The 27,361-nt window shown below is 56.3% G+C and overlaps 1 protein-coding gene across 1 annotated transcript in view; it reads right to left on the bottom strand.

Moving 5' to 3' along the window:
• Window positions 1–19,045, bottom strand: part of LOC144953351 (myelin protein zero-like protein 1) — a 56,501-nt gene extending 37,456 nt beyond the window's left edge. The window contains exons 1-2 of the mRNA XM_078883917.1: window positions 18,880–19,045; window positions 5,808–5,968 (exon numbers count right to left, since the gene is read on the bottom strand). Of these exons, the coding sequence (XP_078740043.1) occupies window positions 5,808–5,968; window positions 18,880–18,940 (222 nt within the window). The 5' untranslated portion in view covers window positions 18,941–19,045. The remainder of the gene's footprint in view (window positions 1–5,807; window positions 5,969–18,879) is intronic.
• Window positions 19,046–27,361: the final 8,316 nt, after the last annotated feature.

Below are 27,361 nucleotides of genomic sequence, written 5' to 3'. Positions count from 1 at the left end.
TGGCCAAAGGCCAGGCCATAGGCCAGCGTGTAAAATACTCGACACCCGTCAACAAATATCTATTCCCTCTGGGGGTGGCGGGGAATGGTCCCAAAATGTCCAGAGCGACCAGCTCGTTTATCCTGGACACTTTGATCGATTGCAAGGGCGGGTTAGACTCCCGTGCCGGCGGTTTGCGTTGTGCACATTGAGGGCACGATCCCAACAAATCCCCCACATCCCTCGTCATGCCAGGCCAGTAAAAATCAAGTTGCAGCAAGGCGAGAGTCTTTTGGGTCCCCAGGTGTAGGAGGCGCTCATGAGCGGCCCATACCACCCTACCCCGCAACCCAGTAGGGACAACCAGCCGATGTCGACGTGACTTCCCGTCCCAATGCATTAGCAGACCTTGGCACATTTCCCATGCGTCGGAACCACCTCTTTTTCCCCCCGCCGCACCGCCAACGCGACGTCGCCACCCGAGGAGGGAGACATCCTCCATCTGGAGGCGCCCCCATTCAATGACGGGCAACCCCAACAGGGAATCTTTGCCCTGTTGTTCGATCGAATTAGGAACCATTGCATCGTCGTCGTTGGCGGCCGCCAAGACAGGTACCGATGTGTCCCCTGGAGGCCTGCAACGTCCAGACCCCAGGAGGCATGCACACTCGGAGGTGGTTGGCAAGCGTGACAGAGCGTCCGCGTTGGTGTGGCGAACGCCCTTACGGTATGTGGTTTGGAAATCGTAATCCTGGAGGACCTCCAACCATCGGGACAATTGTCCCGATGGCTGTTGAACCCTCAGGGCGTACTGCAGTGCCGCATGATCTGTGCGGACGGTGAAATGCCGACCGTACAGATATGGGCGATACTGTTGGACGAAATGGACAATTGCCAACAGTTCCCTACGGGTGACACAATACCGTTGCTCCGCTGGAGACAACACCCGACTGCCGTACGCAACCACATGTTCCACGCCGTCAACCACCTGGGAGAGCACGCCCCCAATACCCGTGTTGCTCGCATCGGTGTCGAGCAAGAACGGTTTTGAAAAATCAGGGTAAATCAGGGGAGGAGCGTTTACCAAAGCATCCCGAAGGGAGCAAAAAGCAGCCTCCTCCTCCTGACCCCAGCAAAACCGAACCCCTTTAGATGTTAAAGCATGTAGGGGTTTGGCGATAGTCGCAAAATTAGCGACGAAGCGTCTATAATACGACGCAAACCCAATAAAACTCCTAACCTCTCCCACTGAGGTGGGAGTCGGCCAGGAGCTTACACACTGCGTTTTGGCGGGATCGGTAGAAATACCTGAGCGCCCCACGATGTGCCCCAAATAACGCACCGACTCGCGTAACAAATGGCATTTTTGGGGCTTAAATTTCAAATTAGCAGCCCGCATCTTTAGGAAAACCGCCCGCAACCTCTGGAGATGTTCCTCAAAAGTTTTGCCAAAGACAATGACGTCATCCAAATAAATCAGGCACGACTCCCATTGCAATCCAGCCAAAACCAATTCCATCAACCGCTGGAAAGTTGCCGGCGCTGAGTGTAAGCCCATCGGCAACCGGTTGAATTGAAACAGGCCGTGCGGAGTACGGAAAGCAGTTTTAGGCTTTGAATCATCGTCCAGAGGAAGCTGCCAGAATCCCGAAAGTAAGTCCAATGTGGAGAAGAATCGCGCTCCCGCCAAGGCGTCAAGCGATTCGTCCATCCGTGGGAGCGGGTATGCGTCGGCAACCGTAATTTGATTAAGGCGCCGAAAGTCAACGCAAAACCGCAACGAACCGTCCTGCTTCTTAACCAGGACGATCGGCGCTCCCCAAGGGCTGTTGGAGGGAGAAATTATGTCGGCGGCTAGCATGTCATCAACAGCCGATTTGACATGGTCCTTTTCGGCGGGACTCAACCGAAAAGGATTTTGGCGTATTGGCGCGCTGTCACCCGTATCAATATGGTGACGCAGCAGATGAGTGCAGCCCAAATCGTATTTATCCCGACTGAAAACGTCGGAAAATTCCCTCAGTAGTGTCTTAAGACGTTGGCGCTCTAAATTTGACAGGTCCGTCGATCCCGCGCAAAGCGCCTCGAGCCACCCTTCATCGCTGTCTGAATGTGGTCGCGGTGCAGGGGCAGCGCCGACATGACTCGCGACGGGTTCCTCACAGGGCACCGGCGTTGCGTGAGCAAGCACGGTCCCCTGTGGGACCACCACCGTCTGCGAGCCCACATTGAGGACCGCGATGAAGGGTTCTCCATCCCCTCTCACTATGGTCTGGGCCGGGAGTAAATTAGGTCCACTGACCCCGGCCCTAGACGGTCCCAGCAAAACCCCTTGAGCCCCAATGCCCTTAGCGAAGGGCCGCCGAAGTCTCAAAGGAATTAACATTTGCGCCCCCGGAGGAACGCGCACCGTTCTATCTACGAACGCCGGCACCGTCGCGAACGCCGTCCGGCTCGTAGCGGGGGATGGCAAAAACGCCATGCGTCGGCCCGATGGGAGCTCAATGCATCCCTGGTCGATTAATATCCTAATCGGCATTTTGGCCAGGAAATCCGTCCCCAGCAGGCACGGAACCGCCAGCGAGGAGGAAACAAAAATCGGCCCAGATAATTTAATATCCCCGACACAAATTTGGGCTCGAATTTGTCCGATGATGCCAAGTGAACCCCCGTTAGCAGCAAAGAATGGCACGTTAACAGGCATCAAAGGACGGCTTTGGGCAGGGAGAATGTTATAAATCAACTCCGAAATAATGGTCGCCGATGCTCCTGTATCGACCAGGATGCGCACCTCGACCCCATCGATGTGACCCACAACGGCCGACGACCCTGACGACGCGGCTACAACCCGATGGGCCAACACGGACCACTGGCTGGGTTCAATCTGAGTACCCAGAGCGGTGCGTGTTGGTGCCATGGTACGCGATATTGGCCCCCCCTTCGCTGCGGTGTTTAAGTGTGCGACGGGCGTGTGCGTGGGCCAAACGTGAGGGGTGCCGCGACTCGCCGGATTATGATGGTGGAGCTTGTGACGAGGGCCGGCGTCCCGTTGAGGTGTCGTCCTGCGCTGCCCAGGAGAGCGGCACCCCGAGGCGACGTGGCCCCGGATGCCGCAGTTGTAACAGCGTGGAAGCGCTGGTGACGACGATGGATGTTGTAGACGGCTTGAACCGGCCCGGTCCTCCCGTACTCCCGCTCCATGCTGCCGTTGATGGTCGATGGCGCAAACCTCTTCCGCCGGGAGGGTGGCTGCAGCGACGGCACGCCCGCTCGCCGCCTTGCTGGCCTTCCGTCGTTGAGAGGACAGGTTTGCGTGGAGAAGACGGGCCGCTTGGAGGGAGCACATCTCTGCATCGTCGTGTGCGACAATGACGATGTCTAAGTCGTCCGCCAGCAAAAGTATCTTCTCTGTCACCATGGCGTCGACACCCTCGTCATCCATTCGTGGAAAGGCCTCCTTCGCCAGTGCCAGGAGGCTTGTGCGGTACGCCAGGGGCGACTCCTTCGTCCCCCGCTGGCGATCGTAAAAGAGTTGGCGACAGTCCGATGGTGGACCATATACCGCCGACAGCACCTGCATCGCCTTCCGCAGCGTGGAGCGCCTCTCCTTCGAAGCCGATGTTAGAGTGGCGAGGGCGTCGCTGTCGAGAAGTGCTGGCAGCGCGCGGAGAGCCTCGGCGTCTGTCCACTGTGCCATCTCCTGGTGAGCGAGGAAGCGCCGCTGGAAGCCGCCCCAGTCGCCATCCTCGCCCACAAATTCCTTGAGTGGAGGTAGCCGCTGATGTAAGGCAGCGGCTGCAGAGGAAGAATGCACTCCCTCGTCCGCCTCACTCAAGTCAGCGTCGGCACGAACCAGCGATGGCATCGCCGGTCGCACCCGTGGTGACGTTCCGCCCGTTGGTGGTGACGCGGCAGGTACTGTACTCCCGCCGTTGGACGCGATGCTTAGAGCGGCCACGCCCTCAACAGCAGCTGCGGCGATGGCGGGAGTTTCAAAATGTTGCTCCGTGGAAATGGCGGGAAGGCGCTGTGATCGTCGGCTGCCGTTGCCCCGTGGCGGTCCCGCAGCCCCCAGCTGCGTGATGGTGTCGAGCATGGCGGCTGCGGCGTACAGCAGCTCGGTCAGCTTCGCGTGCGCCTCCCTCAGCCCCTCCATCGACGGCTCCCCTTCCTCCAGCTGCTGTGGCGTGGATGCGCCCAGCCCCGGCTGGTCGATGGCATCTTCAGCCGTCTCGGGCCCTCCGACTGCAGTGGTGTCTTCTGCCTCTGGTACCCCGACTCGAGTCGTCCGGCGTGTATCCATGTTCGTACTTTGTTTCACTTCTGACGCCAGATGTAGTAACGCTCACGACTCGTTCACACCGGAGTTGGAGGCACACTTGTTTATTTAACACCAACGTTGTGACATACACATTTGAGGGGGTATCGGCCCCCTCACCCGTCTATCTGAGGACACACCTCTCTAGCTAACCCTAGCCTGCCTCTGAGTCCTCCACTAATGGGCTAGGGGAGGCTATCTTGGCCCGACACTGGTCAGTCGGGCCCGGTACCCAGAGTCCAGACCAGCACTGGCTCTGGCTCTGGTACCACGCCACTGGCTCGAGCCTGCGCGGTCCTGATAAGGACGGCGTACCAGGGGGAGTCCAGGGCTCTATCTCAGACGTCTTCCGCCTCCTCTTCTTTAGCTAAACATCACTCCCGAGCCCTTCGATACAATCCCCTTTTATACCCAACCCCTCCCTGAGGGGTGGGGCCCCGGGGGATCATAACGACCGAATCGACCCCCCAGGGTGTCTGGCGCGGACGTCGCAGAGGGCACCTGCTTGTGCACACATGTAGCCCCGCCTACTGTGTTTGTTTACCATAGGCTGCCATGCATAACGGGCTCTCTGTAACAGCCCTACATATATATGTAAGGTTATTAAGAAATATATTTTTCACCCGGGCAACGCCGGGTACTTCTGCTAGTCGGCTATAAAGGGGATCTTGCAGTGGTTCATCATGTGTGGTAGAAATGTTACATTTAATGTTTTATTAATTTCTTTTCAAATTATGAAAAATTTATTTCTCACGAAAAAGCTGGTCAAGAGTGGGAACAAATGTGGGGCTGAAACGTAACTTAGCTTTTTTACATGGGAGGGAGTCAATGGGAATATGATGATCGTTTAACGAGTTTGCTAAGCGACAAATTTTCGCAATGTTATCTCGCTTGTCAAGCCAGACACGTGTGCATTATACATCATTGGCAGTCCCTTGTCAATCCACTGCTGGATGAAGGACTTTGTACACCCTGCGTTGCTCACAGGAGAGGGATTGGGGTTTGACCATACTTCACCACGCTGGTCAGTGCTGGGTTGGTGATGGAAGATGGGGCCCGGGACCAGTTTGTGTCTCACTCTTTACCACCGATGTGAGCCGTGGCCTGGAATCGAACTCAGATTGCCACAGAACAACTGCACCACCGCTCCGCCCAACCGTCAATACAATATTTAAAATATTTCACCATTAAATGCAAACCGGTGGCCATGAATGATGTGAGAGTCAAGGAATACAAATAAAATTAGATTGAGTTTTTGGCTTAGATCGCCCCGTGAAAACATCGTGTGTCATAAACCCTGCCCCAGCCAACACAGCCTATGAATTAAGTAGTCACGAAAACAAACAGGCACAAACTATCACTTCTTCAGCACAACAGCGGAAATACTGGAGGGATATCCACACGCAGGATTTTCACGATTCTGACCCAAACGTAAATTATGAAACACAATATTGATCGCTAAAGCCTCAGTGGGAAACCAGATTAAAATCTTACACATCACGAAACTGACCTGCTGCTCTTGATCATTTCCAAGAATCCAGCTCATTTCAGTTTTTAGACCTGGCTCTTTACTTGATGAGAAGCTGCAGGAAAGTTTTAAGTTCTGTCCAGGATTGACCTTCGCTGGGCCCGTGATGGTAACGTTTACTGCTTCAAGAAGAGTGGCGTATTCTGTAAAGATAGCAAACCGCAACTTCAGTGTACACAGTGGAATCTCTCCAAGACAGAAAAGGGGTAGCCAGAATCCAGAACTTTTACAAAAGGATTCATGGAACATTGACAGGGAGTTGACAGCACGGGTAGCTGGGGGAATGGAGTCCCCGGCTTTGTGGGAAGCAAAGGAGAAAAAGCGACCTCCCATTAAGTCAAGGTCAGCTGGGGGCTTCAGAGAAAATCCTCAGCTGCCGGGGTAGAGAGTAGGTGGAGGGAAGTGGAGTGAGATGAGAGGGGAGAGGTAGGAGAGTGTTTGGAGGGGAGTAGAGTGAGATGAGAGGAGAGAGGCAGGAGATTGTAAGGAGGGGAGTAGAGTGAGATGAGAGGGGAGAGGTAGGAGAGTGTGTGGAGGGGAGTAGAGTGAGATGAGAGGGGATTAGAGTGACATGAGAGGGGAGAGGCAGGAGAGAGTGTGGAGGGGACTAGAGTGAGATGAGAGGAGGCAGGAGAGTGCGTGGAGGGGAGTAGAGTGAGATGAGAGGAGAGAGGGAGGAGAGAGTGTGAGGGGAGTAGAGTGAGATGAGAGGGGAGAGGGAGGAGAGAGTGTGGAGGGGAGTAGAGTGAGATGAGAGGGGAGAGGGAGGAGAGAGTGTGAGGGGAGTAGAGTGAGATGAGAGGGGAGAGGGAGGAGAGAGTGTGGAGGGGAATAGAGTGAGATGAGGGGGAAGAGGAAGAAGAGTGTGTGGAGGGGAGTAGAGTGAGATGAGAGGGGAGAGGTAGGAGAGTGCGTGGAGGGGAGTAGAGTGAGATGAGAGGGGAGGGGTAGGAGAGCGTGTGGAGGGGAGTAGAGTGAGATGAGAGGGGAGTAGAGTGAGATGAGCTGGGAGTTGAGTGAGATGAGAAGGGAGAGGGAGGAGTGTGGTGGGTAGTAGAGTGAGATGAGAAGGGAGAGGCAGGAGAGTGCGTGGAAGGGAGTAGAGTGAGATGAGAGGGGAGAGGTAGGAGAGTGCGTGGAGGGGAGTAGAGTGAGATAAGAGGGGAGAGGTAGGAGAGCGTGTGGAAGGGAGTAGAGTGAGATGAGAGGGGAGAGGTAGGAGAGCGTGTGGAGGGGAGTAGAGTGAGATGAAAGGGGAGAGGTAGGAGAGAGTGTGGAGGGGAGTAGAGTGAGATGAGGGGGAAGAGGAGGAAGAGTGTGGAGGCGAGTAGAGTGAGATGAGGGGGAAGAGGAGGAAAAGTGTGTGGAGGGGAGTAGAGTGAGATGAGAGAGGAGAGGTAGGAGAGTGCGTGGAGGGGAGTAAAGTGAGATGAGAGGGGAGGGGTAGGAGAGCGTGTGGAGGGGAGTAGAATGAGATGAAAGGGGAGTAGAGTGAGATGAGCTGGGAGTAGAGTGAGATGAGAAGGGAGAGGGAGGAGTGTGGTGGGTAGTAGAGTGAGATGAGAGGGGAGAGGTAGGAGAGTGCGTGGAGGGGAGTAGAGTGAGATAAGAGGGGAGAGGTAGGAGAGCGTGTGGAGGGGAATAGAGTGAGATGAGAGGGGAGAGGGAGGAGAGAGTGTGGAGGGGAGTAGAGTGAGGTGAGAGGGGAGAGGGAGGAGATAGTGTGGAAGAGACTAGAGTGAGATGAGAGGGGGGGGGGGTAGGAGAGCGTGTGGAGGCGAGTAGAGTGAGATGAGACGGGAGTAGAGTGAGATGAGAGGGGAGAGGTAGGAGAGTGCGTGGAGGGGAGTAGAGTGAGATGAGAGGGGAGAGGTAGGAGAGTGCGTGGAGGGGAGTAGAGTGAGATGAGAGGGGAGAGGTAGGAGAGTGCGTGGAGGGGAGTAGAGTGAGATAAGAGGGGAGAGGTAGGAGAGCGTGTGGAAGGGAGTAGAGTGAGATGAGAGGGGAGAGGTAGGAGAGCGTGTGGAGGGGAGTAGAGTGAGATGAAAGGGGAGAGGTAGGAGAGAGTGTGGAGGGGAGTAGAGTGAGATGAGGGGGAAGAGGAGGAAGAGTGTGGAGGCGAGTAGAGTGAGATGAGGGGGAAGAGGAGGAAAAGTGTGTGGAGGGGAGTAGAGTGAGATGAGAGAGGAGAGGTAGGAGAGTGCGTGGAGGGGAGTAAAGTGAGATGAGAGGGGAGGGGTAGGAGAGCGTGTGGAGGGGAGTAGAATGAGATGAAAGGGGAGTAGAGTGAGATGAGCTGGGAGTAGAGTGAGATGAGAAGGGAGAGGGAGGAGTGTGGTGGGTAGTAGAGTGAGATGAGAGGGGAGAGGTAGGAGAGTGCGTGGAGGGGAGTAGAGTGAGATAAGAGGGGAGAGGTAGGAGAGCGTGTGGAGGGGAATAGAGTGAGATGAGAGGGGAAAGGGAGGAGAGAGTGTGGAGGGGAGTAGAGTGAGGTGAGAGGGGAGAGGGAGGAGATAGTGTGGAAGAGACTAGAGTGAGATGAGAGGGGGGGGGGTAGGAGAGCGTGTGGAGGCGAGTAGAGTGAGATGAGACGGGAGTAGAGTGAGATGAGAGGGGAGAGGTAGGAGAGTGCGTGGAGGGGAGTAGAGTGAGATGAGAGGGGAGAGGTAGGAGAGTGCGTGGAGGGGAGTAGAGTGAGATGAGAGGGGAGAGGTAGGAGAGTGCGTGGAGGGGAGTAGAGTGAGATGAGAGGGGAGAGGGAGGAGAGTGCGTGGAGGGGAGTAGAGTGAGATGAGAAGGGAGAGGGAGGAGAGTGCGTGGAGGGGAGTAGAGTGAGATGAGAGGGGAGAGGGAGGAGAGTGCGTGGAGGGGAGTAGAGTGAGATGAGAGGGGGGAGGTAGGAGAGTGCGTGGAGGGGAGTAGAGTGAGATGAGAGGGGAGAGGCAGGAGAGTGCGTGGAAGGGAGTAGAGTGAGATGGAGGGGAGAGGTAGGAGAGTGCGTGGAGGGGAGTAGAGTGAGATAAGAGGGGAGAGATAGGAGAGAGTGTGGAGGGGAGTAGAGTGAGATAAGAGGGGAGAAGTAGGAGAGCGTGTGGAGGGGAGTAGAGTGAGATGAGAGGGGAGAGGTAGGAGAGCGTGTGGAGGGGAGTAGAGTGAGATGAGAGGGGAGAGGTAGGAGAGAGTGTGGAGGGGAGTAGAGTGAGATGAGGGGGAAGAGGAGGAAGAGTGTGGAGGCGAGTAGAGTGAGATGAGGGGGAAGAGGAGGAAAAGTGTGTGGAGGGGAGTAGAGTGAGATGAGAGGGGAGAGGTAGGAGAGTGCGTGGAGGGGAGTAAAGTGAGTTGAGAGGGGAGGGGTAGGAGAGCGTGTGGAGGGGAGTAGAGTGAGATGAAAGGGGAGTAGAGTGAGATGAGCTGGGAGTAGAGTGAGATGAGAAGGGAGAGGGAGGAGTGTGGTGGGTAGTAGAGTGAGATGAAAGGGGAGAGGCAGGAGAGTGCGTGGAGGGGAGTAGAGTGAGATGAGATGGGAGAGGTAGGAGAGCGTGTGGAGGGGAGTAGAGTGAGATGAGAGGGGAGAGGGAGGAGAGAGTGTGGAGGGGAGTAGAGTGAGATGAGAGGGGAGAGGGAGGAGAGAGTGTGGAAGAGACTAGAGTGAGATGAGAGGGGAGGGGTAGGAGAGTGCGTGGAGGGGAGTAGAGTGAGATGAGAGGGGAGAGATAGGAGAGCATGTGGGGGGGGAGTAGAGTGAGATGAGAGGGGAGAGGTAGGAGAGAGTGTGGAGGGGAGTAGAGTGAGATGAGGGGGAAGAGGAGGAAGAGTGTGTGGAGGGGAGTAGAGTGAGATGAGAGGGGAGAGGTAGGAGAGGGCGTGGAGGGGAGTAGAGTGAGATGAGGGGGAAGAGGAGGAAAAGTGTGTGGAGGGGAGTAGAGTGAGATGAGAGGGGAGAGGTAGGAGAGGGCGTGGAGAGGAGTAGAGTGAGATGAGAGGGTAGAGGGAGGAGAGAGTGTGGAGGGGAGTAGAGTGAGATGAGAGGGAAGAGGTAGGAGAGTGCGTGGAGGGAAATAGAGTGAGATGAGAGGGGAGAGGGAGCAGAGAGTGTGGAGTGGAGAAGAGTGAGATGAGAGGGAAGAGGTAGGAGAGCGTGTGGAGGGGAGTAGAGTGAGATGAGAGGGGAGAGGTAGGAGAGCGTGTGAAGGGGAGTAGAGTGAGATGAGAGGGGAGAGGTAGGAGAGAGTGTGGAGGGGAGTAGAGTGAGATGAGAGGGGAGAGGGAGGAGAGAGTGTGGAGGGGAGTAGAGTGAGATGAGAGGGGAGAGGGAGGAGAGAGTGTGGAAGAGACTAGAGTGAGATGAGAGGGGAGGGGTAGGAGAGCGTGTGGAGGGGAGTAGAGTGAGATGAGACGGGAGTAGAGTGAGATGAGAGGGGAGAGGTAGGAGAGTGCGTGGAGGGGAGTAGAGTGAGATGAGAGGGGAGAGGTAGGAGAGTGCGTGGAGGGGAGTAGAGTGAGATGAGAGGGGAGAGGGAGGAGAGTGCATGGAGGGGAGTAGAGTGAGATGAGAGGGGAGAGGTAGGAGAGTGCGTGGAGGGGAGTAGAGTGAGATGAGAGGAGGCAGGAGAGTGCGTGGAGGGGAGTAGAGTGAGATGAGAGGAGAGAGGGAGGAGAGAGTGTGAGGGGAGTAGAGTGAGATGAGAGGGTGAGAGGGAGGAGAGAGTGTGGAGGGGAGTAGAGTGAGGTGAGAGGGGAGAGGGAGGAGATAGTGTGGAAGAGACTAGAGTGAGATGAGAGGGGGGGGGGTAGGAGAGCGTGTGGAGGCGAGTAGAGTGAGATGAGACGGGAGTAGAGTGAGATGAGAGGGGAGAGGGAGGAGAGTGCGTGGAGGGGAGTAGAGTGAGATGAGAAGGGAGAGGGAGGAGAGTGCGTGGAGGGGAGTAGAGTGAGATGAGAGGGGAGAGGGAGGAGAGTGCGTGGAGGGGAGTAGAGTGAGATGAGAAGGGAGAGGGAGGAGAGTGCGTGGAGGGGAGTAGAGTGAGATGAGAGGGGAGAGGGAGGAGAGTGCGTGGAGGGGAGTAGAGTGAGATGAGAGGGGAGAGGTAGGAGAGTGCGTGGAGGGGAGTAGAGTGAGATGAGAGGGGAGAGGCAGGAGAGTGCGTGGAAGGGAGTAGAGTGAGATGAGAGGGGAGAGGTAGGAGAGTGCGTGGAGGGGAGTAGAGTGAGATAAGAGGGGAGAGATAGGAGAGAGTGTGGAGGGGAGTAGAGTGAGATAAGAGGGGAGAAGTAGGAGAGCGTGTGGAGGGGAGTAGAGTGAGATGAGAGGGGAGAGGTAGGAGAGCGTGTGGAGGGGAGTAGAGTGAGATGAGAGGGGAGAGGTAGGAGAGAGTGTGGAGGGGAGTAGAGTGAGATGAGGGGGAAGAGGAGGAAGAGTGTGGAGGCGAGTAGAGTGAGATGAGGGGGAAGAGGAGGAAAAGTGTGTGGAGGGGAGTAGAGTGAGATGAGAGGGGAGAGGTAGGAGAGTGCGTGGAGGGGAGTAAAGTGAGATGAGAGGGGAGGGGTAGGAGAGCGTGTGGAGGGGAGTAGAATGAGATGAAAGGGGAGTAGAGTGAGATGAGCTGGGAGTAGAGTGAGATGAGAAGGGAGAGGGAGGAGTGTGGTGGGTAGTAGAGTGAGATGAGAGGGGAGAGGTAGGAGAGTGCGTGGAGGGGAGTAGAGTGAGATAAGAGGGGAGAGGTAGGAGAGCGTGTGGAGGGGAATAGAGTGAGATGAGAGGGGAGAGGGAGGAGAGAGTGTGGAGGGGAGTAGAGTGAGGTGAGAGGGGAGAGGGAGGAGATAGTGTGGAAGAGACTAGAGTGAGATGAGAGGGGGGGGGGGTAGGAGAGCGTGTGGAGGCGAGTAGAGTGAGATGAGACGGGAGTAGAGTGAGATGAGAGGGGAGAGGTAGGAGAGTGCGTGGAGGGGAGTAGAGTGAGATGAGAGGGGAGAGGTAGGAGAGTGCGTGGAGGGGAGTAGAGTGAGATGAGAGGGGAGAGGTAGGAGAGTGCGTGGAGGGGAGTAGAGTGAGATGAGAGGGGAGAGGGAGGAGAGTGCGTGGAGGGGAGTAGAGTGAGATGAGAAGGGAGAGGGAGGAGAGTGCGTGGAGGGGAGTAGAGTGAGATGAGAGGGGAGAGGGAGGAGAGTGCGTGGAGGGGAGTAGAGTGAGATGAGAGGGGAGAGGTAGGAGAGTGCGTGGAGGGGAGTAGAGTGAGATGAGAGGGGAGAGGCAGGAGAGTGCGTGGAAGGGAGTAGAGTGAGATGAGAGGGGAGAGGTAGGAGAGTGCGTGGAGGGGAGTAGAGTGAGATAAGAGGGGAGAGATAGGAGAGAGTGTGGAGGGGAGTAGAGTGAGATAAGAGGGGAGAAGTAGGAGAGCGTGTGGAGGGGAGTAGAGTGAGATGAGAGGGGAGAGGTAGGAGAGCGTGTGGAGGGGAGTAGAGTGAGATGAGAGGGGAGAGGTAGGAGAGAGTGTGGAGGGGAGTAGAGTGAGATGAGGGGGAAGAGGAGAAAGAGTGTGGAGGCGAGTAGAGTGAGATGAGGGGGAAGAGGAGGAAAAGTGTGTGGAGGGGAGTAGAGTGAGATGAGAGGGGAGAGGTAGGAGAGTGCGTGGAGGGGAGTAAAGTGAGTTGAGAGGGGAGGGGTAGGAGAGCGTGTGGAGGGGAGTAGAGTGAGATGAAAGGGGAGTAGAGTGAGATGAGCTGGGAGTAGAGTGAGATGAGAAGGGAGAGGGAGGAGTGTGGTGGGTAGTAGAGTGAGATGAAAGGGGAGAGGCAGGAGAGTGCGTGGAGGGGAGTAGAGTGAGATGAGATGGGAGAGGTAGGAGAGCGTGTGGAGGGGAGTAGAGTGAGATGAGAGGGGAGAGGGAGGAGAGAGTGTGGAGGGGAGTAGAGTGAGATGAGAGGGGAGAGGGAGGAGAGAGTGTGGAAGAGACTAGAGTGAGATGAGAGGGGAGGGGTAGGAGAGTGCGTGGAGGGGAGTAGAGTGAGATGAGAGGGGAGAGATAGGAGAGCATGTGGGGGGGAGTAGAGTGAGATGAGAGGGGAGAGGTAGGAGAGAGTGTGGAGGGGAGTAGAGTGAGATGAGGGGGAAGAGGAGGAAGAGTGTGTGGAGGGGAGTAGAGTGAGATGAGAGGGGAGAGGTAGGAGAGGGCGTGGAGGGGAGTAGAGTGAGATGAGGGGGAAGAGGAGGAAAAGTGTGTGGAGGGGAGTAGAGTGAGATGAGAGGGGAGAGGTAGGAGAGGGCGTGGAGGGGAGTAGAGTGAGATGAGAGGGTAGAGGGAGGAGAGAGTGTGGAGGGGAGTAGAGTGAGATGAGAGGGAAGAGGTAGGAGAGTGCGTGGAGGGAAATAGAGTGAGATGAGAGGGGAGAGGGAGGAGAGAGTGTGGAGTGGAGAAGAGTGAGATGAGAGGGAAGAGGTAGGAGAGCGTGTGGAGGGGAGTAGAGTGAGATGAGAGGGGAGAGGTAGGAGAGCGTGTGAAGGGGAGTAGAGTGAGATGAGAGGGGAGAGGTAGGAGAGAGTGTGGAGGGGAGTAGAGTGAGATGAGAGGGGAGAGGGAGGAGAGAGTGTGGAGGGGAGTAGAGTGAGATGAGAGGGGAGAGGGAGGAGAGAGTGTGGAAGAGACTAGAGTGAGATGAGAGGGGAGGGGTAGGAGAGCGTGTGGAGGGGAGTAGAGTGAGATGAGACGGGAGTAGAGTGAGATGAGAGGGGAGAGGTAGGAGAGTGCGTGGAGGGGAGTAGAGTGAGATGAGAGGGGAGAGGTAGGAGAGTGCGTGGAGGGGAGTAGAGTGAGATGAGAGGGGAGAGGGAGGAGAGTGCATGGAGGGGAGTAGAGTGAGATGAGAGGGGAGAGGTAGGAGAGTGCGTGGAGGGGAGTAGAGTGAGATGAGAGGGAGAGGCAGGAGAGTGCGTGGAAGGGAGTAGAGTGAGATAAGAGGGGAGAGGTAGGAGAGTGCTGGGAGGGGAGTAGAGTGAGATAAGAGGGGAGAGGTAGGAGAGTGTGTGGAGGGGAGTAGAGTGAGATGAGAGGGGAGAGGTAGGAGAGCATGTGGAGGGGAGTAGAGTGAGATGAGAGGGGAGAGGTAGGAGAGAGTGTGGAGGGGAGTAGAGTGAGATGAGGGGGAAGAGGAGGAAGAGTGTGGAGGCGAGTAGAGTGAGATGAGGGGGAAGAGTAGGAAAAGTGTGTGGAGGGGAGTAGAGTGAGATGAGAGGGGAGAGGTAGGAGAGGGCGTGGAGGGGAGTAGAGTGAGATGAGAGGGTAGAGGGAGGAGAGAGTGTGAAGGGGAGTAGAGTGAGATGAGAGGGGAGAGGTAGGAGAGTGCGTGGAGGGGAGTAAAGTGAGTTGAGAGGGGAGGGGTAGGAGAGCGTGTGGAGGGGAGTAGAGTGAGATGAAAGGGGAGTAGAGTGAGATGAGCTGGGAGTAGAGTGAGATGAGAAGGGAGAGGGAGGAGTGTGGTGGGTAGTAGAGTGAGATGAGAGGGGAGAGGCAGGAGAGTGCGTGGAGGGGAGTAGAGTGAGATGAGAGGGGAGAGGTAGGAGAGTGCGTGGAGGGGAGTAGAGTGAGATAAGAGGGGAGAGGTAGGAGAGCGTGTGGAGGGGAGTAGAGTGAGATGAGAGGGGAGAGGTAGGAGAGCGTGTGGAGGGGAGTAGAGTGAGATGAGAGGGGAGAGGGAGGAGAGAGTGTGGAGGGGAGTAGAGTGAGATGAGAGGGGAGAGGGAGGAGAGAGTGTGGAAGAGACTAGAGTGAGATGAGAGGGGAGGGGTAGGAGAGTGAGATGAGACGGGAGTAGAGTGAGATGAGAGGGGAGAGGTAGGAGAGTGCGTGGAGGGGAGTAGAGTGAGATGAGAGGGGAGAGGGAGGAGAGTGCGTGGAGGGGAGTAGAGTGAGATGAGAGGGGAGAGGGAGGAGAGTGCGTGGAGGGGAGTAGAGTGAGATGAGAGGGGAGAGGGAGGAGAGTGCGTGGAGGGGAGTAGAGTGAGATGAGAGGGGAGAGATAGGAGAGAGTGTGGAGGGGAGTAGAGTGAGATGAGGGGGAAGAGGAGGAAGAGTGTGGAGGCGAGTAGAGTGAGATGAGGGGGAAGAGGAGGAAAAGTGTGTGGAGGGGAGTAGAGTGAGATGAGAGGGGAGAGGGAGGAGAGTGCGTGGAGGGGAGTAGAGTGAGATGAGAGGGTAGAGGGAGTAGAGAGTGTGGAGGGGAGTAGAGTGAGATGAGAGGGAAGAGGTAGGAGAGTGCGTGGAGGGAAATAGAGTGAGATGAGAGGGGAGAGGGAGGAGAGAGTGTGGAGTGGAGAAGAGTGAGATGAGAGGGAAGAGGTAGGAGAGCGTGTGGAGGGGAGTAGAGTGAGATGAGAGGGGAGAGGTAGGAGAGCGTGTGAAGGGGAGTAGAGTGAGATGAGAGGGGAGAGGTAGGAGAGAGTGTGGAGGGGAGTAGAGTGAGATGAGAGGGGAGAGGGAGGAGAGAGTGTGGAGGGGAGTAGAGTGAGATGAGAGGGGAGAGGGAGGAGAGAGTGTGGAAGAGACTAGAGTGAGATGAGAGGGGAGGGGTAGGAGAGCGTGTGGAGGGGAGTAGAGTGAGATGAGACGGGAGTAGAGTGAGATGAGAGGGGAGAGGTAGGAGAGTGCGTGGAGGGGAGTAGAGTGAGATGAGAGGGGAGAGGTAGGAGAATGCGTGGAGGGGAGTAGAGTGAGATGAGAGGGGAGAGGGAGGAGAGTGCATGGAGGGGAGTAGAGTGAGATAGGAGGGGAGAGGTAGGAGAGTGCTGGGAGGGGAGTAGAGTGAGATAAGAGGGGAGAGGTAGGAGAGTGTGTGGAGGGGAGTAGAGTGAGATGAGAGGGGAGAGGTAGGAGAGCATGTGGAGGGGAGTAGAGTGAGATGAGAGGGGAGAGGTAGGAGAGAGTGTGGAGGGGAGTAGAGTGAGATGAGGGGGAAGAGGAGGAAGAGTGTGGAGGCGAGTAGAGTGAGATGAGGGGGAAGAGGAGGAAAAGTGTGTGGAGGGGAGTAGAGTGAGATGAGAGGGAAGAGGTAGGAGAGTGCGTGGAGGGAAATAGAGTGAGATGAGAGGGGAGAGGGAGGAGAGAGTGTGGAGTGGAGAAGAGTGAGATGAGAGGGAAGAGGTAGGAGAGCGTGTGGAGGGGAGTAGAGTGAGATGAGAGGGGAGAGGTAGGAGAGCGTGTGAAGGGGAGTAGAGTGAGATGAGAGGGGAGTAGAGTGAGATGAGCTGGGAGTAGAGTGAGATGAGAGGGGAAGAGTGTAGTGGGTAGTAGAGTGAGATGAGAGGGGAGAGGCAGGAGAGTGCGTGGAGGGGAATAGAGTGAGATGAGAGGGGAGAGGTAGGAGAGCGTGTGGAGGGGTGTAGAGTAAGATGAGAGGGGAGAGGGAGGAGAGAGTGTGGAGGGGAGTAGAGTGAGATGAGAGGGAGGAGAGAGTGTGGAGGGGACTAGAGTGAGATGAGAGGGGAGAGGTAGGAGAGTGCGTGGAGGGGAGTAGAGTGAGATGAGATGGGAGAGGTAGGAGAGAGTGTGGAGGGGAGTAGAGTGAGATGAGAGGGGAGTAGAGTGAGATGAGTGGGGAGAGGTAGGAGAGTGCGTGGAGGGGAGTAGAGTAAGATGAGAGGGGAGAAGGAGGAGAGAGTGTGGAGGGGAGTAGAGTGAGACGAGAGGGGAGAGGGAGGAGAGAGTGTGGAGGGGAGTAGAGTGAGATGAGCGGGGAGTCGAGTGAGATGAGAGAGGCGAGGCAGGAGAGTGCAAGGAGGGGAGTAAAGTTAGATGAGAGGGAAGAGGTAGGAGAGTGCGTGGAGGGGAGTAGAGTGAGGGGAGAGGGAGAGGGAGGATAAAGTGTGGATGGGAGTAGGGTGAGATGAGAGGGGAGAGGTAGGAGAGTGCGTGGAGGGGAGCAGGGTGAGATGAGGGGGGAGAGGGAGGAGTGTGTTGGGGAGTAGAGTGAGATGAGAGGGGAGAGGGAGGAGAGAGTGTGGAGGGGAGTAGAGTCAGATGAGAGGGGAGAGGCAGGAGAGTGTAAGGAGGGGAGTAGAGTGAGATGAGAGGGGAGAGGTAGGAGAGAGCGTAGAGGGGAGTAGAGTGAGATGAGAGGGGAGTGGAGTGAGATGAGAGGGGAGAGGTAGGAGAGTGCGTGGAGGGGAGTAGAGTGAGATGAGAGGGGAGAGGGAGGAGAGAGTGTGGAGGGGAGTAGAGTGAGATGAGAGGGGAGAGGGAGGAGAGAGTGTGGAGGGGAGTAGGGTGAGATGAGGGGGGAGAGGGAGGAGTGTGGTGGGGAGTAGAGTGAGATGAGAGGGGAGAGGGAGGAGAGGGCGTGGAGGGGAGTAGAGTCAGATGAGAGGGGAGAGGCAGGAGAGTGTAAGTTGGGGGGTAGAGTGGGATGAGAGGGGACAGGTAGGAGAGTGCGTGGAGGGGAGTAGAGTGAGATGAGAGGGGAGAGGCAGGAGAAAGTGTGGATGGGAGTAGAGTGAGATGAGAGGGGAGTGGAGTGAGATGAGAGGGGAGAGGTAGGAGAGTGCGTGGAGGGGAGTAGAGTGAGATGAGAGGGGAGTGGAGTTAGATGAGAGGGGAGAGGTAGGAGAGTGCGTGGAGGGGAGTAAAGTGAGATGAGAGGGAAGAGGTAGGAGAGTGCGTGGAGGGGAGTAGAGTGAGATGAGAGGGAAGAGGTAGGAGAGTGCGTGGAGGGGAGTAGAGTGAGATGAGAGGGGAGTGGAGTTAGATGAGAGGGAGAGGTAGGAGAGTGCGTGGAGGGGAGTAAAGTGAGATGAGAGGGAAGAGGTAGGAGAGTGCGTGGAGGGGAGTAGAGTGAGATGAGAGGGAAGAGGTAGGAGAGTGCGTGGAGGGGAGTAGAGTGAGATGAGAGGGGAGTGGAGTTAGATGAGAGGGGAGAGGTAGGAGAGTGCGTGGAGGGGAGTAGAGTGAGATGAGAGGGGAGTAAAGTGAGATGAGAGGGAAGAGGTAGGAGAGTGCGTGGAGGGGAGTAGAGTGAGATGAGAGGGAAGAGGTAGGAGAGTGCGTGGAGGGGAGTAGAGTGAGATGAGAGGGGAGTGGAGTTAGATGAGAGGGGAGAGGTAGGAGAGTGCGTGGAGGGGAGTAAAGTGAGATGAGAGGGAAGAGGTAGGAGAGTGCGTGGAGCGGAGTAGAGTGAGATGAGAGGGGAGTGGAGTGAGATGAGAGGGGACAGGTAGGAGAGAGCGTAGAGGGGAGTAGAGTGAGATGAGGGGGAGAGGCAGGAGAGTGTAAGGAGGGGAGTAGAGTGAGATGAGAGGGGAGAGGTAGGAGAGAGCGTAGAGGGGAGTAGAGTGAGATGAGAGGGGAGAGGCAGGATTGTGTAAGGAAATTGGGAGTCGGTCGAGGGGGTGGGTGGAAGAGTTTGCGTGATGCGTGTCGTATTGCTGCGCTAACGTGGCTAGGAGATGTTAACTCCGTCGCCTGATATGCAGCAGGTTGTGATTTCGATCCCGACCGTAAAGATGCCTGCTGATGTATATTTGGAATTTGCGTCTCTCTCTCTCCCTATGGTGGTCACTGCGTGGATTTTTTATCTTCCACATTTATAATCAACGTCACCACGCGTTTAGAGTATTTGGCTGTTGCTGTGAATCTCCACGTGATGATGATGAGCCCACGTGGTTGAGCTACTATGATTTGTGATGGCCAGGTCGCTTCTGAAAAAGAGCTGCTACAGCAGCTCAGTTGCGGGCCTTAGCTTAGATCACTGCGACATCCCCTGCGGTGGTCTTTCAGAAATGATTCGCGTACAGTGCTGCAAAAAATGGTACCCACAACCTTCAGCTCCCCCCTCCCTCCATGTTGTTTAAACCGACTAGAGGATGATGATCGTCACGTGCAAAATGAAAAAAAATGTTGTTGACACGTACAGTACTCGGTTGTTTGAGCTCCCAAAGTCAGACGCGGGGGCATGAATACAGCACGTATGTATGTTGAACTTCTTTCGCACCGAATGTACCCACCCAACCGTGCTAATCGGAGGTACAGTAACAGTGTGAGCGGTGTGACAGTTAAAACTGCGCACTCACCCAAAACGAGCACGAAGCCGATTATGATCATCATCAGCGTGCGCTGCTGCTGCTGCATCATTCTTGTCTCCAAATCGGACACCAGCAAAAAAAAACACCCTGCCCTTGCTTGGAATGTAATGGTGCTGCATGCACCCGAAGCAAGCCGCTCCTCTCTCTCCTCTCCCCTCTCCCTGTGCAGCGGTCGGGGCGCGATGCCACTCCCCCCTCCTCCTCGTTGGCCGCTTCTCGCCGGGCCCTCGCCGATCGCATGGCTGGCTGGCTCACTACCACCCGGGATTGTCTCGCACACGCCCACGATCACCACCACACAAGCGAACACGGAGGGTGCAGGCGTATCGCTACTCGGCTGTCTCGCAGCAGCACTCGGGTGATTAAGTCCGACTGCTAGCACACAAAGGCTAATGCTAAAGGGCTGTATGAATACACGCGCACGCCTCGCCGTTAATGTTATGCCAGTGTGTGAACATGCTGTGGAAACGCCGGCGAGCGGGTTTATTGCACCCCGCCCCTGCCCTAATTAATCACGCGGCACACTGCAGGCGCGCGTTTTTCACACACGCGCGAGCGTCGGCGGCTGTGTATGTTTTAATATACGTGTAGTGACAGAACGGTCACTACTGTGTTGGCCTGTACGAAGGCTGGGGGCCCCAAGGGGGTGCCTGGGGGGTCACGTGGTGGAGGGATCCGGACCTTCCCAGAGGTGGGGGAAGTGAGGCGTGTCCTGGGAAGGGAGGCGTGGCCTGAAGAGAGCCAGCCACGCCGGGGCGGAGCCAGCCACGCCAAACCAGATATAAGCGTGGTGTGAACGCAGAGCAGGGCTGTTGTACTGTACTCCAAAGTGAAGACATCATCGGTCGTCAAGTCCCGAGTCGTCGTCCTGGGCCAGGCAGGCCGTTGCCTGCCTGGTCCAGTCTGTGTCGTGTTCCAGAGTGTTAGTGAGTTGAGGAAGGTGGTCACCACCTCATGTACAGCGTTATGTTATTTACCGTTTAATAAATAGTGTTGCCTCCAAGCTGCGTGTGTGTGCACCTAATTCGAACCTACTACATTTGGTGTCAGAAGTGGGGTCATCGAACTTTCGCTGATTAATTTGAAGAAGCTGTACCCTTCGCTGCCATGGTGTAAAAGCTGGCAGCGAAGTGCAAGACCCAACCGGAGGTGCGGATGGACGGTGTGGGTTGCACCTGGCCTCTCCCTGCGACGACCCCGGAGTCCGGGGCCCCGGTGGTGTGCCCCGGGGGATGGGCGACTGCAGCCTGCATGGGAGGAGGCTGCGGGCCCGGGCTGGTCGCCATCGACGGCGAGTTGGAGCGACGTCGCTCGTCAACTCGACCAGCTGCTGGTGGCAAGGGAGTGGCCGGGTGTTGGTGAGTGATGGCGAAATTGCAAGATGACGCAGCTGTGGCGTTCGCGCCGTTTCGGCGGTGCCGGCGTTCCTGCCATTTCACTGCGGCGGCGTTCCCGCCAGTTTCACAGCGCCGGCGTTCCCGCCATTTGCACCATGCCGGCGGTTCCCGCCACTTCAACGTGCCGGCGTTTCCCGCCATTTTTTTTCACGTGCCAGCATTCCCGCGGCGGCGGCGTTCCCGCCATTTCAACGTGTGGGCGTTCCCGCACTTCCCACAGCGGCGTTCCCGCCTTTTTCACCGCGGCAGTGTTTTCACGGTGGCGGCGTTCCCGCCTTTTGCGCCTTGTGTGCTGCGCCGGCCTGGCGGCGCGCCGCTGCAGCCCTGTGATTACGGGCCTCCCTCCCCACATTGAAGTAAGAAGAGCGGGGGAGGGCATCGGTGGTGAGAGCGAGAGGGGCCCGTGATTGAAGAGAGGGGTTCGACGTTGGAGACACTGCTGGGAGGGACTTTTTCAGTTTGACTCTGCGGTTTTGTGTTCCTCGTGGACGGGTTTTCCCTCTGTTCTTTTTGCATTTTGGCTTGTGCGAGTGTTATTTGGTGATATATTGTTGTTGTGATGTTGTGGCCAGGAAGCGGTTGGCTTAGGGCTTTTGGTTTGCTATTCATAGGGATGTTAGTTGGGTGCTTGGTGTTGTGGTGTGTTGCTGTGTGGCGTTTTTGATGCTTGGCGTAGGGGTTTAGGATTGTGTGTGTTGCCATGTGGGGACTGGATGGAGCATTGCGCCAAATGATTGACTGTACGAACTTCGTATACTGCATATACTGTATTAATCAATTCGGCGATTCTTGGGGATTGTGTATAGTTTTTTTGCTCTCAAAATTCGAATGCCCTGAGTCCCATGGTTAATGTTGAAGGGGATTTTGAAATGACAGGTTCGGTTTGTTTCAAACTCACTGGTTGGTTCCTGTCCGTTGTTGCACAGATGATGTCTTTTGTGCGGGAATGCTCCTTGTGTTCTACGTGGATCGGGGGTGCGTTTCCGTTAATTGCCATCAAATTGCGTTGCTCTCTCCACTCGGTTGGTACAGCTGCATGCTGCAATGCGAGTCTCGGAGATGATGTGTACGGATACGGGATGTGAGGTGTATTGTTGTGACCATTGAATATTCGGGATCGTCACAAATTGTGCGTACCTGTTCGGCATTGGATCAGTTCTGTGGGGGATCATAATTCAAATTGTATGTGTTGTGATGGTGTTAAATTGCGATGGTGACATGCGGCCAGGGATTTGGAATTGTGCTGCTGGCTGTCACCTATCTTGGGGCGCAAGTCCTGACCAGGATGGCCCAGTGAGTGTTGCGTGTCTAACATGAACGTTGTGGTCCCGTCATGCAATGGCTGACGGCTTGACCTGACAGCCCGGAGATTGAAACACTCCGTGGCATGTCTAGCCTAGTGGGCTGTGCGCTCACATGGCTCGGAGAGTGTGGTCCCGTCATGCTATGGCTGACGGCTTGACCTGACAGCCCGGAGATTGAAACACTCCGTGGTATGTCTAGCCTAGTGGGCTGTGCGCTCACAGGGCTCGGAGAGTGTGGTCCCGTCATGCAATGGCTGACGGCTTGACCTGACAGCCCGGAGATTGAAACACTCCGTGGCATGTCTAGCCTAGTGGGCTGTGCGCTCACATGGCTCGGAGAGTGTGGTCCCGTCATGCAATGGCTGACGGCTTGACCTGACAGCCCGGAGATCGAGACACTCCGTGGCTTGTCTAGCCTAGTGGGCTGTGCGCTCACATGGCTCGGAGAGTGTGGTCCCGTCATGCAATGGCTGACGGCTTGACCTGACAGCCCGGAGATTGAGACACTCCGTGGCTTGTCTAGCCTAGTGGGCTGTGCGCTCACATGGCTCGGGGAGTGTGGTCCCGTCATGCTGTGTCTGACGGCTTGACCTGACAGCCCGGAGATCGAGACACTCTGTGGCTTGTCTAGCCTTGTGGGCTGTGCGCTCACATGGCTCGGGGAGTGTGGTCCCGTCATGCTATGGCTGACAGCTTGACCTGACGGCTCGGAGGTTGAGACCCTCCGAGGCGCGTTGAAACAGTGGGCTGGAGATTCGTAAGGTTCAGGTGGAGTTGTCCTGTTACGTTGAGACTGTATCCCTCAGTTGTTAGGGTGCATGTTGTGCAGTGGGTGAACGATGGGTCGTCTCAGCTCGGTCGGTACAGCTATATGCTGCGATGCGAGTCTTGGAGAGAGACTGGGTCGTCTCAGCTCGGTCGGTACAGCTATATGCTGCGATGCGAGTCTTGGAGAGAGACTGGGTTAAAATCCCACCGATATGGCCGACGCGTGCTGCTGGTTGTGACGCCGCGTCGGAAAGGCGGTGGGGTGGTAACATGGAAATTCCCCCCCCGATATGGCCGACGTGTGCTACTGGTTGTGACGCCGCGTCGGAAAGGCGGTGGGGTGGTAACATGGAAATTCCCCCCCCGATATGGCCGACGCGTGCTACTGGTTGTGACGCCGCGTCGGAAAGGCGGTGGGGTGGTAACATGGAAATTCCCCCCCCGATATGGCCGACGCGTGCTACTGGTTGTGACGCCACGTCGGAAAGGCGGGGGGTGCTAACGGGTGACTGTCATTGCATGCGTGATTCTAACGGGGGAGGGGGCTGTGCTGGAGCGTAAGTGGGTTAGCCAGTTTTCATGTATATTTGTTGTTAATTCCCCGTTTTCTATGCGGTTCCCTTTTACCCTCGTCGATTCTGTATATATTACGGGATTGTATTTCTTATCGGTCGCCGGTCATTTATTGATGTTGCTGGTTCGGAGGCACACCTTTTCGATGTTTCACAGTTGTGTTACAGCCGGGGACGGCTGTGTGTTTATACAGGGGGGGGGGGGGGTGATGTAGTGACAGAACGGTCACTACTGTGTTGGCCTGTACGAAGGCTGGGGGCCCCAAGGGGGTGCCTGGGGGGTCACGTGGTGGAGGGATCCGGACCTTCCCAGAGGTGGGGGAAGTGAGGCGTGTCCTGGGAAGGGAGGCGTGGCCTGAAGAGAGCCAGCCACGCCGGGGCGGAGCCAGCCACGCCAAACCAGATATAAGCGTGGTGTGAACGCAGAGCAGGGCTGTTGTACTGTACTCCAAAGTGAAGACATCATCGGTCGTCAAGTCCCGAGTCGTCGTCCTGGGCCAGGCAGGCCGTTGCCTGCCTGGTCCAGTCTGTGTCGTGTTCCAGAGTGTTAGTGAGTTGAGGAAGGTGGTCACCACCTCATGTACAGCGTTATGTTATTTACCGTTTAATAAATAGTGTTGCCTCCAAGCTGCGTGTGTGTGCACCTAATTCGAACCTACTACATTTGGTGTCAGAAGTGGGGTCATCGAACTTTCGCTGATTAATTTGAAGAAGCTGTACCCTTCGCTGCCATGGTGTAAAAGCTGGCAGCGAAGTGCAAGACCCAACCGGAGGTGCGGATGGACGGTGTGGGTTGCACCTGGCCTCTCCCTGCGACGACCCCGGAGTCCGGGGCCCCGGTGGTGTGCCCCGGGGGATGGGCGACTGCAGCCTGCATGGGAGGAGGCTGCGGGCCCGGGCTGGTCGCCATCGACGGCGAGTTGGAGCGACGTCGCTCGTCAACTCGACCAGCTGCTGGTGGCAAGGGAGTGGCCGGGTGTTGGTGAGTGATGGCGAAATTGCAAGATGACGCAGCTGTGGCGTTCACGCCGTTTCGGCGGTGCCGGCGTTCCTGCCATTTCACTGCGGCGGCGTTCCCGCCAGTTTCACAGCGCCGGCGTTCCCGCCATTTGCACCATGCCGGCGGTTCCCGCCACTTCAACGTGCCGGCGTTTCCCGCCATTTTTTTTCACGTGCCAGCATTCCCGTGGCGGCGGCGTTCCCGCCATTTCAACGTGTGGGCGTTCCCGCACTTCCCACAGAGGCGTTCCCGCCTTTTTCACCGCGGCAGTGTTTTCACGGTGGCGGCGTTCCCGCCTTTTGCGCCTTGTGTGCTGCGCCGGCCTGGCGGCGCGCCGCTGCAGCCCTGTGATTACGGGCCTCCCTCCCCACATTGAAGTAAGAAGAGCGGGGGAGGGCATCGGTGGTGAGAGCGAGAGGGGCCCGTGATTGAAGAGAGGGGTTCGACGTTGGAGACACTGCTGGGAGGGACTTTTTCAGTTTGACTCTGCGGTTTTGTGTTCCTCGTGGACGGGTTTTCCCTCTGTTCTTTTTGCATTTTGGCTTGTGCGAGTGTTATTTGGTGATATATTGTTGTTGTGATGTTGTGGCCAGGAAGCGGTTGGCTTGGGGCTTTTGGTTTGCTATTCATAGGGATGTTAGTTGGGTGCTTGGTGTTGTGGTGTGTTGCTGTGTGGCGTTTTTGATGCTTGGCGTAGGGGTTTAGGATTGTGTGTGTTGCCATGTGGGGACTGGATGGAGCATTGCGCCAAATGATTGACTGTACGAACTTCGTATACTGCATATACTGTATTAATCAATTCGGCGATTCTTGGGGTTTGTGTATAGTTTTTTTGCTCTCAAAATTCGAATGCCCTGAGTCCCATGGTTAATGTTGAAGGGGATTTTGAAATGACAGGTTCGGTTTGTTTCAAACTCACTGGTTGGTTCCTGTCCGTTGTTGCACAGATGATGTCTTTTGTGCGGGAATGCTCCTTGTGTTCTACGTGGATCGGGGGTGCGTTTCCGTTAATTGCCATCAAATTGCGTTGCTCTCTCCACTCGGTTGGTACAGCTGCATGCTGCAATGCGAGTCTCGGAGATGATGTGTACGGATACGGGATGTGAGGTGTATTGTTGTGACCATTGAATATTCGGGATCGTCACAAATTGTGCGTACCTGTTCGGCATTGGATCAGTTCTGTGGGGGATCATAATTCAAATTGTATGTGTTGTGATGGTGTTAAATTGCGATGGTGACATGCGGCCAGGGATTTGGAATTGTGCTGCTGGCTGTCACCTATCTTGGGGCGCAAGTCCTGACCAGGATGGCCCAGTGAGTGTTGCGTGTCTAACATGAACGTTGTGGTCCCGTCATGCAATGGCTGACGGCTTGACCTGACAGCCCGGAGATTGAAACACTCCGTGGCATGTCTAGCCTAGTGGGCTGTGCGCTCACATGGCTCGGAGAGTGTGGTCCCGTCATGCTATGGCTGACGGCTTGACCTGACAGCCCGGAGATTGAAACACTCCGTGGTATGTCTAGCCTAGTGGGCTGTGCGCTCACAGGGCTCGGAGAGTGTGGTCCCGTCATGCAATGGCTGACGGCTTGACCTGACAGCCCGGAGATTGAAACACTCCGTGGCATGTCTAGCCTAGTGGGCTGTGCGCTCACATGGCTCGGAGAGTGTGGTCCCGTCATGCAATGGCTGACGGCTTGACCTGACAGCCCGGAGATCGAGACACTCCGTGGCTTGTCTAGCCTAGTGGGCTGTGCGCTCACATGGCTCGGAGAGTGTGGTCCCGTCATGCAATGGCTGACGGCTTGACCTGACAGCCCGGAGATTGAGACACTCCGTGGCTTGTCTAGCCTAGTGGGCTGTGCGCTCACATGGCTCGGGGAGTGTGGTCCCGTCATGCTGTGTCTGACGGTTTGACCTGACAGCCCGGAGATCGAGACACTCTGTGGCTTGTCTAGCCTTGTGGGCTGTGCGCTCACATGGCTCGGGGAGTGTGGTCCCGTCATGCTATGGCTGACAGCTTGACCTGACGGCTCGGAGGTTGAGACCCTCCGAGGCGCGTTGAAACAGTGGGCTGGAGATTCGTAAGGTTCAGGTGGAGTTGTCCTGTTACGTTGAGACTGTATCCCTCAGTTGTTAGGGTGCATGTTGTGCAGTGGGTGAACGATGGGTCGTCTCAGCTCGGTCGGTACAGCTATATGCTGGGATGCGAGTCTTGGAGAGAGACTGGGTCGTCTCAGCTCGGTCGGTACAGCTATATGCTGCGATGCGAGTCTTGGAGAGAGACTGGGTTAAAATCCCACCGATATGGCCGACGCGTGCTGCTGGTTGTGACGCCGCGTCGGAAAGGCGGTGGGGTGGTAACATGGAAATTCCCCCCCCGATATGGCCGACGTGTGCTACTGGTTGTGACGCCGCGTCGGAAAGGCGGTGGGGTGGTAACATGGAAATTCCCCCCCCGATATGGCCGACGCGTGCTACTGGTTGTGACGCCGCGTCGGAAAGGCGGTGGGGTGGTAACATGGAAATTCCCCCCCCGATATGGCCGACGCGTGCTACTGATTGTGACGCCACGTCGGAAAGGCGGGGGGTGCTAACGGGTGACTGTCATTGCATGCGTGATTCTAACGGGGGAGGGGGCTGTGCTGGAGCGTAAGTGGGTTAGCCAGTTTTCATGTATATTTGTTGTTAATTCCCCGTTTTCTATGCGGTTCCCTTTTACCCTCGTCGATTCTGTATATATTACGTGATTGTATTTCTTATCGGTCGCCGGTCATTTATTGATGTTGCTGGTTCGGAGGCACACCTTTTCGATGTTTCACAGTTGTGTTACAGCCGGGGACGGCTGTGTGTTTATACAGGGGGGGGGGTGATGTAGTGACAGAACGGTCACTACTGTGTTGGCCTGTACGAAGGCTGGGGGCCCCAAGGGGGTGCCTGGGGGGTCACGTGGTGGAGGGATCCGGACCTTCCCAGAGGTGGGGGAAGTGAGGCGTGTCCTGGGAAGGGAGGCGTGGCCTGAAGAGAGCCAGCCACGCCGGGGCGGAGCCAGCCACGCCAAACCAGATATAAGCGTGGTGTGAACGCAGAGCAGGGCTGTTGTACTGTACTCCAAAGTGAAGACATCATCGGTCGTCAAGTCCCGAGTCGTCGTCCTGGGCCAGGCAGGCCGTTGCCTGCCTGGTCCAGTCTGTGTCGTGTTCCAGAGTGTTAGTGAGTTGAGGAAGGTGGTCACCACCTCATGTACAGCGTTATGTTATTTACCGTTTAATAAATAGTGTTGCCTCCAAGCTGCGTGTGTGTGCACCTAATTCGAACCTACTACATACGCGCTCCTCACACACACTCAAATTACCAATACCACACCGAGGTTCCACCCACTCACCCACAAATCACACTGCACCGATACTCTGTACTAAAGTTTATTAACG

Source organism: Lampetra fluviatilis, chromosome 74 (genome assembly GCF_964198595.1).
Source record: "Lampetra fluviatilis chromosome 74, kcLamFluv1.1, whole genome shotgun sequence".
NCBI classification, from domain to species: domain Eukaryota; kingdom Metazoa; phylum Chordata; class Hyperoartia; order Petromyzontiformes; family Petromyzontidae; genus Lampetra; species Lampetra fluviatilis.
Note: the sequence above shows the minus strand (reverse complement) of the source record. Positions and strands in the feature narration are given on the sequence as shown.